This window comes from Neolamprologus multifasciatus, chromosome 13 (assembly GCF_963576455.1).
Source record: "Neolamprologus multifasciatus chromosome 13, fNeoMul1.2, whole genome shotgun sequence".
In the NCBI taxonomy this organism is placed as follows: domain Eukaryota; kingdom Metazoa; phylum Chordata; class Actinopteri; order Cichliformes; family Cichlidae; genus Neolamprologus; species Neolamprologus multifasciatus.
The window spans coordinates 7,877,523-7,891,451 of NC_140451.1; the positions used below are offsets into that span (position 1 = coordinate 7,877,523).

The 13,929-nt window shown below is 41.3% G+C and overlaps 1 protein-coding gene across 4 annotated transcripts in view; it reads right to left on the minus strand.

Moving 5' to 3' along the window:
- Nucleotides 1–13,929, minus strand: part of ttc7a (tetratricopeptide repeat domain 7A) — a 201,483-nt gene that overhangs the window by 166,769 nt on the left and 20,785 nt on the right. For all 4 annotated transcript variants that reach the window (XM_085183504.1, XM_085183501.1, XM_085183503.1 and 1 more), the window contains 5 exons: nucleotides 13,797–13,901; nucleotides 8,052–8,169; nucleotides 6,392–6,449; nucleotides 6,217–6,289; nucleotides 5,947–6,107 (listed from right to left, as the gene is read on the minus strand). In XM_085183504.1, the coding sequence (XP_085039630.1) occupies nucleotides 5,947–6,107; nucleotides 6,217–6,289; nucleotides 6,392–6,449; nucleotides 8,052–8,169; nucleotides 13,797–13,901 (515 nt within the window). The remainder of the gene's footprint in view (nucleotides 1–5,946; nucleotides 6,108–6,216; nucleotides 6,290–6,391; nucleotides 6,450–8,051; nucleotides 8,170–13,796; nucleotides 13,902–13,929) is intronic.

The following is a 13,929-nucleotide window of genomic DNA, read 5'->3' on the forward strand; positions in this document are numbered from 1 at the left end:
AGTATTTCAGGAACTGCTGATCTATTTGGATTTTCCCGCATAACCATCTCTAAGCTTTGCAGGGAATGGTGAAAATGCCTTGTTGATACCAGAGATCCAAGGGAAGATTGGTCAGAGTGCTTCGACCTAATAGGATGGAAACAGGGGCTCAAACAACCAATCGCCACAACCAAGGCATCCATCTCTGAACACACAAGAGATGAAACTTTAAAGCAGACAAGCTACAGCAGCAGAAGGACTGGAAAAATGTTGCTCTGTTGCAACATTATGCAATGTATGCATATAGCATCACAATTTGGCCTAAACAACATGAAAACATGGATACAATATAATCAAATAAAACTAAAAAGAAACGTCTCTTGCTGCTTTAATATCCTGCATCTTTTAGAATATTAAAAGGACTGGCTCACCCCAATATAACACTTTTCCATTGTACTGAAGCACCTAAAGTGCTTTGTACAACATGTCCCATTAACCCAAGAATTTTCCCCTACATTTAAGTGTTTTCTCTGATGATTTCATCAGGAGCAACTCAGAGTTCAGTATCTTCTTCAAGAATACTTTGGCATGCAGACTAGAACAACCAGGAATTAAACCAACAACCCTCAAACTATTAGATACCCTGCTCCACCTCTGGAGCCATAGCCACCCACAAAAACAAACATCTTCAAGAAGATGGTTGTCATTTTCTATCAACTAAATCTTATTTGTAGAGCTCCAAGTGTTCCTCTGCACAAACACTATGAGTTCAGCTCTTGAGTTCCCACTATATGCGAGCTGTTTGCAGATGTTGTTAGGTGTAATGTTGCATCAAAAAAATATTTTTTGGGAGACAGCGGTTGGTGCATTACACGCCTCCCCTCATGCAATATGGCAAACACACCATCCCGATTTGCTGGTCTATTTAAGCTGTAAATTTCCCATATTTCCCGCTGATATGTCAATGCTGCCACTACTGCCCTGCATTGCTGCTTGCTCTTTCAACCCATCCACCACCCCGGCATCAACCTGTAGGCTTCATGGCTAGATTAGACCATCATCATTCCCTAGATGCCAGTTTCTAACTATATTCTGCTACGTCTTGATGCATTCTCAATCATCCAGGAAAATAAATCTCCAAAAGTTGATTCTGTTCATCTGGACGTAGCGTTTTCTGGGAGAAACGTTTCGTCACTCCAAGTCCAAGTGACTTCTTCAGTCTCAGCTGACTGCAGGTTTCCCCAATCTTATAAACAGTACATTTGCATAATGACTGAAACCAGCCCACTGAAGGAACAATGGGCTGTGATATTCTGCTACTGTAACAAATAATCAAACGCGAGTTTTCGGACCTCTGGAAAGTGTTGAAAGGCTTTTGAATAATGTTTGTAGTGCTAAATTTCACTGGGCTGCACTATTGATAAAAACTGAAGTTAAATTGATGGGAAAAGCTCAATTAATTTTATTACTTGCATCTTTTATGTACAAATATTGTCGTCATTTACTAGTTAATTCCAATAGCTTTTACTTGTTGGTAAAGTAAAAGCAACTGGAATATACTTTCAGATTAAAAGCTTAAAAAGGGATGTGTTTTGCCCTTTCGGTTAGTGAAAGGCTCCAGTAGCATCAAACATGATGAACGTCATCTGAAAAACAACAAAGTGAAGCAAACTGTTACAACAGAAAGGTTGAAAAAGACTTATGTTTGCATTCAAGACATTTTTATTCTTGTAGCAATCAGAAAACGGGAACATCGGCATATGAAATTGGTAAAATTAGGAAAAGATGTCACCGTCACTGATATAGGGCTTCTAATATGGCATATTAGAAGGTATAAAAAAAACCAAAAAAACAAGTTTGAAAATATAGCACAGTAAAGTCATATATTCATTCTACAGCGTGTTTTTGCACGATTAACTCACTGTGAACATAAAAAAGAAATATCAACTGATCTAAGTCATCCAAGGATAGAGCCTTTTCCTCTATTACAATCAGTGCTCTCCCTCACAGCTCCACAACAGACAGATTTCATCAAGATTACAACATTCAAAACTGCACATGAAATTACAAAGGCTGTCATTTCCAGCCTCCTGGGAGTGAGCCTGGTGTGTGCAGAGTGGAGTGTTTGAGGATGCATAGCAGTGAGTAGTGTAGCTCAGAGTAAGAGCTCAGTGGTGGCTGGCTAAGAGCGGTGAGCACCAGCGTAAACTCCATATAAAAATAGCTAATAATGTTCCTTAGAAAAAGTGGTACATGTACAGTATTACTCATTCTGCACTCCCACAGATCAGAGTGCGGATACTCTACAGGCAGATGGGTGCATGCACACACACAGAAAAGTGCACGTGTGCGTCACACTCGAGTATATAATGAGTATACAGATATACAGTATGCACATCCATAGAGAATAACACGCAAGACCCATGCTTGCTCAGAGCACACAGTAATCCAGGCCTGCATGTGCAAGCTAACACATGCTTGTGCAGAATCTCACACACACACACATGTAGCAGTACACGCTCCTGCTGCAACATCCCGTTAGATGAATGCAGAATCAAAGGCTGGGATTAATCATTCTCTTTAGTACAAACTGTGAGACCACAATCACTGTCTCTACTCCTCTCTCTCCCTCTCACACACACACATGCACACATGCAACCCTCCCCCCTCGTCCCTGTATTGCCTCAGCTCTCTCAATCTGTAGCAGAATCCCATTTCACATTGAAATGCATGCCTCTTTACTGAGTGATTAAAATTTCAAAGAAAAGGGAGAAATGGAGACTGAAAGATTTAAAAAAAAAGAGAGACAAGAAAAGGAAGAGAAAGAAAGAAGGAGATAGGATGAGATGGAGAGACAGAAGACGGCAGAAGCCGGGGGTAGAGGATGTGGGAGAAAAAGGAGGAAGGAGAAATTGTGTATGCTACAGTGAGCTGACAGTTTGCTGTGGTGCAGAGAGGCAGTGGCAAACAAGAATCACACACATGCATGCACACATGCAGTGACACACAAACATGCGTGAGCAAGATTACGATCTCAAACACACGGTCGCATCCTCTTCGCCCCCTCCACAGCAGACAAGTACACACACAAAACACACACGTGCACGACTGTCGCGGAATGCGAGCTTTGATCTCAGATGCTCGCTCACGTATTCAAAGCAAATGATATTCAATGAGCTCGTTACTGAGAAAACACATCCTTTCACACCAAGTCTTTGGATCTTTTATTCTCTGACTCTGAGGTCTGCAAATGGGCCTCAGTCCAGATGGTCCAGAATGTTCTAGGATGGATTTAGGACCATGTTTCTGTTTGCAGTGGCTGGTTGCATTGCATTGCAAGTTCAGTGATACAGTGTTTGCAAAAGGCCTTCATAATATTTGACTATTCCTCTCTGTCTGCATGGAAACAAGCATACTCTGTAGGTTCAGGTGGAGACATTGATGCATTACTATATAAATTTAAGATTTAACACTGGTGTGCCTATTAAAAACCTGAGATGGCTCAGTCAGTGAGCTAAAAAGCTAACTTTGAAAAGAGATGATTTGCTGTCTGACTGCTGCCACACAGTCACACAACAGTGTCATCTGTATAGAAATTTAGTTAATTTTTTAGGAAAAGCTATTCTCGCCTGTACATATCCACACAACTCAATAACACCACGAGGTTACAACTTGCTAGCTATATAGCTAACACTGAAACTAAATTTATCTGGCTTTCCTCACTAATTTATTATGGCTGGCTGGCTAAGGGTGAGAAAGAAAGCAAAAAGAAGACAGAAGATAGATTCAATTTTGAATAGTTAAAATTAACCGATTGAGGCAGATACTAGCAGCTAGCAACTAGCATTTTGAGTTGCACTTCTGGTGACTCTTCTTTTGGTTCTTTTTTTGGTCTCCACCTACTTCATCATAAGCTGCCAAAATGCTCCATTTCATCTGACTGGCTTCATATACATCACTCAAAAAAAACCTAAAAACACCTACTGCGAATAAAAATAGGATAAGAGAGAGGATATCAAGAAGCTAATCAGCTGCTAGCTGCTGCTGCTAAAACAGCTGCTAAGAGAGCAGCTGAGGGAGATGCAGAAGGGAACACACTGACACTAGAAAATCTTTCAGTATAAAGCTAATGCAAAAAAAAAAAATTCACCAGTGCCCTGCTCATAACTTTATCTTTGTAATCCAACTTAGACCAGCTATCACTTTAGCTATAATGTTTTGTAAGCTATTATGCGCTTCATGATTATTGATTGGCTAATAGTTTGGGCTTAAGCAAGTAGAGCCAGCCTATTCACATCACTACTGTATGCCTCTCTCTCCACTAACCTGATGGCTTAGTTTCAATGTGTATTACTGACTTGACAGTAAAATTATTACTAGTATTACAGATGAATAAACCTTACAGGTATCTGGTAAACCTCGATTAATGATTCATTTGTTCCTTTCAGGAAACTACCAATAAAAAGATATGTTTCCTTTTTTCTTTCCTTTTTTCTGACTCAGTGTCTTGGTAGTGATCTGTAACAACAGTTTGGAAACAACAATGATGCTGCCTGCTCTATCCATATGACCTCATGGTTACCGGGGCGATGGGGATTCCTGGCGCAGAGAGTGATGTGATTGGCTGAGCCCGGAAAAGAGCTCTTAAATGGGTCAAAGCAGTCAAGTGTCTCTGCGAAGGAGGTGTGTGTGTCTAAGAGTGTGTGATTGTGCATCAAGACAGTGAGAGAACGCATGCGAGCTACCGACTGTACCTACAGCACAGATCGGTAAATCAATTCTGTAATCAACAGTGTCTTTCCTGGATCCTCCCACTCTGTGTTTTTCTCCTTCTGTCAGGCTCTCGTGTCCTTCCTTCCTTTCGCTGTTTGATCAGTTTTGTTGTTTTTTTTCTTGTCTGCATTTCCTCTCCCTCCTGATCTATGGATGCACCCCATCTGTCTGCTCTGCAACCGTGGAGGCCAACACTGACCCCAAATGGCTGTACTCTGTAATGCTTGACTGGGCTTTGAGATAGAAAGAAAACACATCAGAAAGATGATGCAACATGCTTCCAAATTATTGTTAGTGTGAAATAATTGGCCTTGATAGTTAATGTTGTCAGTGTCAGATACAATAGAGCTTTTTCCACTGCTAATGAGCATGTTTTTTTTTTAGATGTTTTTGTGCCGGATGACTAGAATTATGTGCGTGAAATACTGTTAGGAAAGAAACCAGAGCTATGGGCTCATGCTGCAACCAACCTGCTTCAAATGCGTTCCAATCAAACCGGATTCTAATTAAAAATCTTTCTTATCACTTTCTCATACTTATGATCTTGCGTACTTTGCCTACTACAATATTTTATCTATTAACTCTTGTATACTTTTAAAGTCTTGGTCGAATATGATTCTGCACAAAGGTGAAGAAATGGTTAGTATTACCAGCCCTGAAGCCAAAGGTCAAAGGTTCAAGCCCTCAAACCTGCAACATGCCCTTTCACATCACTACTTTCCTCCATGGCCAAAATGAGTTCACTTTAATTGTCAAAGTGTGTGTGCTTAGCGTAGCGGACAAGTGGCTTTATGTGTTAGGACGTCTTAGCTCAGCCAGGACAGCAGCACTTAGGTCTGGGTCAGAGCTGCAGTGTTAGAAGGGTAAGGGTGTATGAGGGGCATCGGTACCGCAATGCAGACTTCCACTCTGGCACGTCTAAATAAGGCTTCAAGTGTGTGTGTGTGTGTGTGTGTGTGGTGTGTGCTTGGCCTTTTGTGTAGCGGAGCAGACACCCTATCCCTACGGAGAGGACTGGTGTTAGGATAGAACCTGGCTGCACCACTCTCTGGAGCTCTTTTACACACACACTTAAAAAACAATCTACAAAGTGTTAGAAGTGCAGCGATCGATTGAGTTATCCTCAGTCCACCAACATTTTCTGTTGCGTACGTGTGTGCATGTGCGTGTGTGGGATGGCATAGTAGGTTTTACTTGAAGTTGTCAGGGTGCTGGCCGAGGGCCAAAGTAAGGGTGTCCAGAGCATGATGGTGGTGTTTCTGGGCACTGAGCAGCAGGGTGAGCAGGTGGAGGGAGTGTAAGTCATCCCCACAGAGAGATAAAGCTGCCTGAAGGGGCTCCATAGCTGCTGATACCTGCCAGATAAACACCAAATTTGTCAAAAAGAAAAAGAAAAAAAACAAGTTTGTCAAAAAAACAAACAAAAACTAAGCTTCAGTATTGATTCCATTGGCTTGCTTTTACCTGGCGTACGATGGCCAGCTGCAGAGCCAGGTACATGGCAATCTGCGCATCCTGAGGGTCCAGTGAATGAGCTCTGTAGAGGGAACAAATAGCTCAGTGAGGGTGGACTGTTGGACTGTGTGGCTGGCTTGCGTGGCTGAAACACGTGATAGAGAATGAAACAAGCCGGACTTACTTTTTCAAAGCATTTAGTGCCTTTTTGTTGAAGTCGTTTCTGTCTGTGGTCAGAGAAGCTGCAGGAAAAATGGGAAATTTACAATTTCAGATAAAAATAAAAGCTGATGATGGACCACGGTTCAAGCAAGTTAAAACAAGAGTTGGAATAAGGGGCAGTTATATGAAGGCCTGTGTCTTGACAAGTAGCTTAGACAGTCCATCATTGTTGATGTTGACTAAACTATTTCCTATTAGCCAGAAATGAGACCTACCGTATTTTTCGGACTAATAAAGCGCACTTAAAATCCTTTAATTTTCTCAAAATCGACAGTGCGCCTTATAATCCGGTGCACCGCATGTATGAATTCTGGTTGTGCTTACTGGCCTTGAATTTTATGTGGTACACGGCGCTCAAAAATCTGTTTTAGTACGACTTTGGTAAGCTACGAAGCCGCACAGCCTGATGGCTTGCTGGAGCATTACGGCTACCGTAGTCAGGAGCCTCGAGGAGTAATCTGGGTCCAAAACTCCGTCAGCTTCAGGTCCCAAAGTCAAACGAACACTGCAGCATCACTGAGAGTTAAAAACTGTCTAAATTCTTCCATCTTTAATAAAATGATCAGCGTTGCTGCTTTACCAGGTGTAACAATTAAGTTTAACATCCAGGCATCCATGAAACCGGAATTTATGAAATTTTACGGAGTTAGCAGTTAGTTAGCTCGCTATTTTTTACCTTAATATAATATACCATGTTCTGACTGAGAGATTTCTGAAAAATTAAAACTTACAGCTCTGCTATCACAATAAAAGTTAACGTGGCAGGATGCTGTAAACAGATCAAACTTTAGTCGGGAGAACAAATGAGATAATCCATCCACAATATGAGGTTAGTCATTAATATACAGCAACAACATGGGAATAGAGCAGCTGAGAGATAATTCTACATTAATGAATCAATGGTATGGACGAGGAGGAAGCAAGAAGAATGAGTTGAGTAAAGTTTGACTTATCTGACTGTTTTGTTTCGCTTAATGCGCCTTATAATCCGGTTCGCCTTATGGTGAGAAAAATACGGTAAATTGTATCCTATGGAACAGCTCAAACTCATCACAAGGTTTTCTAGCTGCCTTCACCTACACTTCACTTACAGTTTTGCATTATGCAGATTGACGCTCAGGTTTTAGATTGCTCCAACGCTCCATTTCGTATGAGGTCAATGAGAGCAGATAATTCACTAAACCCAGGGCAAAGCTCTGGCTGTGGACATAGTTTCCCTACACTTGTTGCTCGGTTCTTTTTTTGGGGAGCAGTTTGAACTGACAGGTTTTATAAAGGTCCAGTCTAATATAAGGCAAACATGAATTATTGAATCAGGCAATGCTACTCTCACAGACCCAGAATAAAAAGTCCCATAGACAGTAAGATCTAGTTAACACTTGTCGACTAAGCTATTTCCTGCTGGCAGCGGACAGAATTTAAACTGTGTCCACTGGAAATCAAGTGAACCCAACATCAGCCCTGAACTCATTACAAGGTTTTGTAGCTGGCTGCCTTCTTCTTTGCATGACCACAAACTGCTGCTTTTCTCAGGGAATTCCAAACAAATGACCAGTGGTATTGTTTTTATTTTGGACAGGATGTTCTCCATATATTTCTTCAGATTGTGTGGTTAGATTTACCATCAGAGCCCTGCAGACTGCAGCAGAGTCCCAGAGCCAGGTAGGCTTTAGGCAGAAATTCTCCTGCTTCCTCCCCCATAGACACCACACTCTGGGACAGAGCCTCTGCCTCCTTGATCTGCACACAGATATAAACACATTGACCTCTGAAGGATGTTAGCTGGGATGAATATGCGGCAGAGGGACGAGGAAAAACAAAGTTGAATCAATTTTTGGTGCAACAATAAGCTACATGGAGATGGGGCTGTTCGAAGCATCGCGCAGAACTGTCTCTTTGTCTTCGATCTCTTTGCGTAATCCCCAGCTGACTCTGTGATGTGAAGATCAGTGCTCTGTAGAAGCCACACCATCTGTTACAGTCGACTCAGTCGACTTCTTGTTCTTTTTGGGGCTTTTGGGGCTCTTTGAGACTCTGGTTGCAAAGCTGGGATCAATCACATGCCTCCCTCATGGGTGAGCATGATGGACAAGACTGATAAAACTCATAAAAATAAAAAAATCTATATTTGTTGTGTGAATTGTGAGGTACTGTAAACTTTGCCAGTCTGTCCAGCAAAATGTGTCTGCGATGCAGTGGGGAGGGACGTGAGTTTAGTGCGAGGACAGTCCGGACAGATTTGCTTGAAGGACAGCGCAGAGTTTGCTGAAGGACACACACGCTCGCCCACACACACAGCAGTAGACTGCAGGCGGTGTGTGGCTCAGCCGAGCCGAGGTGCTCTGAGCTGAGGAAAAAGTGTGTCACTCCGTGTGAGGTATGGCTGGTGGCGGGCGGGCGGGCAGGTGGGTAGATGGGCGTGGGTGGAGGTGGGGGGGGGGGGTAATGCCTTTGACAACACACCAGTGCAACAGCAAGCAAACTGCTCTGACACCCCCCCCCCCCCGCTTCATGTCCTCCTCCTCCCTTCATCCTCCTCCTCTGTTCTCTCTCCCTTCCTCTGAATCCAGCCCTCGCTCTTTTAAAGCCTGCGCACAATAGACCAGCCGTTTACACGCGGACCCTGTCCGTGCACGTTTCAGGCAGATTATGATTTTGTTTTGTTTTTTCTCCTCCCCTTGAACAGTGTGGAGAAAGAACACGTCGCCATTGTCGGTGGAAAACCTTGAATCTGCAAAAAACTGCTCTTCAGGAATTTAGAAAAGCAGCTTTACGTTTAAGATCGAGAGTCCCACAGTTCATGGTGATGTCACTGGTTTGGGGGATTTCAGATATGTCTACAAGAAACCTACGAAAAACCAAAGAAAAGAGCAAAAAATGTTAAAATAAATAACGTTGTTGGCTGCAGTAAATATCAGCCCAGACTGTCCAGTGGAGCTGATGGTGGATAACAGTGGCACATTTATGTAATGCCACACTGCACTACAACCATAGTGTCCCATTGTGATTACGGCTGTAAGCTCCTTAGTGTTTCCAGCCTGCCATGATCTCCAGCCACTGACAGATGTGCTCTCTCCATTTGCCTCTGTTAGCTCCACTTTTCTAATCTCTCTTTCTCTCTCCAACTCCCTCTCTCCCTCTACACTAAATAACACTGTTGGTGTTATTTTCTCTTCCCTGCTGAGATCATGCACTGAAGGAGTATCTAAGCAGGCCTGGGATTCACAGTAGTAGTGTGTAACTGCCTGACTGACCCTAGCATCAATCCCAAATATCAGGGGTCTCGAACTCCAGGCCTCGAGGGCCGGTGTCCTGCAGTTTTAGATCTCACCCTGGGTCAACACACCTGAATCAAATGATTAGTTCATTAACAGACCTCTGGAGAACTTCAGGACATGTTGAGGAGGTAACTTAGCCATTTAAATCTGCTGTGTTGGATCAAGGACACATCTAAAACCTGCAGGACAGCGGCCCTCGAGGCCTGGAGTTTGAGACCCCTGCCAAATATTAAGGACCCGGTGATGTCGTCTTACAAGTTTTGATCAGCACATTAGATGCACTATGCAATTCTGTGACTCGATTTTATGTTATATTCTTGTAAGTACTAGCCGAAGCTGACCATGTGCAAGAAAATTGCTTCCATGGGAATTAAGAAGGTAAGCAGCAGCCAGGTGGTGCTAATCAAATGCACTTGATGAACTAATCATCAGCAAGTATGAGCATCTCTTAACACAAAGCTAAATGTTCCCAAGAGGGAAAGAAACTGCAAAAATCCCAGCAGCTACATCTCAGACTCTACAGACCTCAGCCAGCATGTTAAATGTTAAAATTTATGACAGTACAATTAGAAAAAGACTGAAGAAGTATGGCTAGTTGGAAGGTCTGCCAATTGGGTCGAGTGATGTTTTTGTGACATAGCTAGAGCTCTGCAGCAAAAAAACTAACCACAAAAAGTCATTTTATCCCAATAATCTTAGTTTTATAATTGTTAAAAAAGCAAAGCTGTTGTAGCACTAAACCATGGGCTGTTTCAAGCATCTGACTGAGGGTGTAAAAATGTTTTAACTGACACCCACGAAGCAGTGGAAAACTATAAAATTATATCAAATGGCTTCCAGCTTGTAATTCCCACTTTCCAAAATGGCATTAAGAAATGTCAGTTCAGGACAACTGTGAAAAGAAAGGCAAGCTCTGGAAGAACAAATTTACATGGCTGCTGGATAGAAAGGCAACGTAAAACCCCCATATGACAGCAAATTAGCTAAAAGAAGGTTTAACTGACATGAGCGTGGTAGTGCACCATTTCACAACGCAGCTCTGACGCACAAACAAGAAACGCCAGCTCAAGTTTTCCGACTAGTCCCTATAGATTCCGGATGTGAACATCAGTAAAGATTTGGGAGGAGATCTTAAAAAGGCTGTGGTTGCAAGTCAGGCTCAAAATATCTATCTATCTATCTATCTATCTATCTATCTCTCTCTTCCATTTCTGAAGTTTAAAATAAAGCAACGGTACACTAAGATTTGTTTCCTGCTGTATTTGCTGCACGTTGTTTCATTTTAAAACTAATGAACTACAACATTTGCTTGTGGCTTCCCACACTTTTGCATAGAGTTTTGCAGGCGGGTTGTGTGACAAGCCTTTTACACTGTCAGTTATGAGCGTTCACATTATCAAGAAATAACACTCAATCACGCTAGCTGCTCCTTGCCTTGAGCTAAATGCTAATACCAGACTGCTAATATACTTACCGTGACAGTGCTGACATGCAGATGTTACCAGATGTAAAGTAAATGTTAAGCTTTGAGGGCAGATGCAGGGCTGCGTGCATGACTTCATTGAAAAGAGCTAATTAGTATGTATGAATGTAATTGCTAAATCCGTTTTAAGAAGAAGAGACGTGAAAGTCGTTGTCATGTGGCAAACAGGGCTGCTTCATTATGGCAAAAATAATAATCACAGTTATTTTGGTGAATATAGAAACCTTGATTTTTTTAAGATCTCCACCGTGCTTGACATGTGATATGAGGTGTTGTTGGCCAAACATGGCGTTGTGTATCATGGCTAAACATGATCTAGACCAGGGATGTCCAACTCCAGTCCTACAGAGCTACTGTCCTGCAGCTTTTAGATGCATCAATAGCTTGTTACCAGGCCTTTTCCTAACTTGATGGCATGCCGAAGAGGTAATAAAATCATTTGATTCAGCTGTGTTGGAGTAAAGATACATCTAAAAGCTGGAGGCCAGTATTTCTCTAGGATTGGAGTTGGACACTTCTGTTCCAGATGTCGTGGGGTTTGTCCAGATGCAACACAAAGCTGAGCAGTGCTGCCATGTCTTTCTCCTGGCAACACTTCCAAGCAAGCCATACTTTTTCAATCTTTTTCCAATTTTACTCATGAACTTTAACATTGTAACTGTAGAGTTTATGATGTTTATGATTGAAATTTCTCTGCAGATTCCTCCTTGGTATTGAGTTAACACACACCTGAATGGTCCAAACCATCAATTGCTGCTAATTACCCTTTTAATTCCTATGGGTTCAATATGGTTGTACTTGGGTTTTTTTTAATTAGTTTGCTGCTTTTGAATTTTGCATTGGTTTTGATAATTAAATAATAGCATTGTGTATGTCATGTTTTACTTTTATTGCCATGTGTAGATGTGATTTGCAAAACAAAGTTCAAAAAGTAGGACCGAAATGAGAGAACAGTCAATGTAACAATAAATCAGTCATACTTTGTGTTTCATTAATGCAAATTTCTTTTGATGTTTATATTGGAAATCCTGGACACATCCCAGGAGGATGTATGAGGATATATTTGCTACTCTGCATCTCTGTGTCACTTCTTTATAGTTAATGGCATAATTTCCAGCACACTGCAAAACAGACAAGGAAAACAGCTCCACCTACAGAAATGTATACATAGAAAATTTACACCACAACATGTATGCCTGGGAAATTTAGTCCAAACATCGCAGCGAAAGTCAAACAACATAAACATTTTTTTTTAAATATAATAATTATTACTATCTATTATCTATTATCTATAATATTTTACAGATCTGCCCCTAAAAGTACATGTCATGCCAACAAAGGAAATCATCAGCATTCTAATCAAAGCATTTTTCAACCATTTTTAAAGTTCTTTCCTTTATTTAAGCATTGAGTAGATTTTTCTATCAACTGATCAGAAGCATAGACATCTGTTAAGTAAAGTACAGGCTCTTGGTAAATGCATTGAGGAAATTAATGATTGGTTGTGCCACAATTTTCTCCAGCTAAACAAAAACAAAACTGAAGTAATAGTCTTTGGTGCCAAAGAAAAACGATTATAGGTCACCAGAGAACTTCAATCTATACACCTAAAAACCACAAACCAGGCGAGAAATTTGGGTGTAGTGATGGATGCAGACCTAAACTTAGAAAAACACATTAAGACATTAACAAAATCAGCTTACTATCACCTTAAGAATATATATAGGATAAAAGATCTGATGTCTCAACAGGACCTGGAAAAATTAGTCCATGCATTCATCTTTAGTAGGCTTGATTACTGTAACAGCATCTGTACAGGTCTACCTAAAAAATCAGTCAGACATCTACAGCTCATTCAGAACTCTGCTGCTCGAGTCCTCACTAAGACCAAAAAAGTGGACCACATCAGTCCAGCTCTGAGGTCTTTACTCTGGCTGCCTGTGCGTCAGAGGATAGACTTTAAAGTTCTGATGCTGGTCTATAAAGCTCTGAATGGTTTAGGACCAAAATACATCAGTGACCTCCTGACCCAGTATGAACCTTCCAGATCCCTCAGGTCATCTGGATCAGGTCTTTTATCAGTTCCCAGAGTCAGAACCAGACACGGAGAAGCTGCATTCAGCTTTTATGCTCCTTATATCTGGAACAAACTCCCAGAAAGCCTCAGGTCAGCTGAAACACTTTATTTAAATCCTGTTCTCAGCTGCATTTGAATAAAGCACCAGATCCACACTTTTAAACTTATCAAAACTTATATTTTAACTACCGATTTTATCTACTGTTCTGATTTTATATACTGTTTTTTTTGTTTGTTTGTTTTTTGTTTTTGTTTTTTTAATCAATTTTAAATCATACTTTTTATTTGTTTTTGTTTTTAATGTCTCTGTAAAGCACTTTGAATCACCTTGTTGTTGAATTGTGCTATATAAATAAACTTGCCTTGCCTTGCCTAAAGCTCTTTGCCTGAATGAGCTGCAGACCAATCATGCTTCCGCAAGTAGCAGCTGCAAAAAGCCAAATTAGCCAAAAATAATTTGAAAGTATTTAAGTTGAAGTTTGTGCTTTTTTTCCCCTTTTTTGCAAGTATATGTTACGTGTGCAATTACCCAATGCAGCTGATCAATGCAGACTTTAGCAGCCAACAAGGGCAACGAAGGGTCTTCTGGTCTCATCCTGGCACACTCTTTAAATACAGATACAGCACCAACCCCCTGAAACGCACACACACATACACGGAAA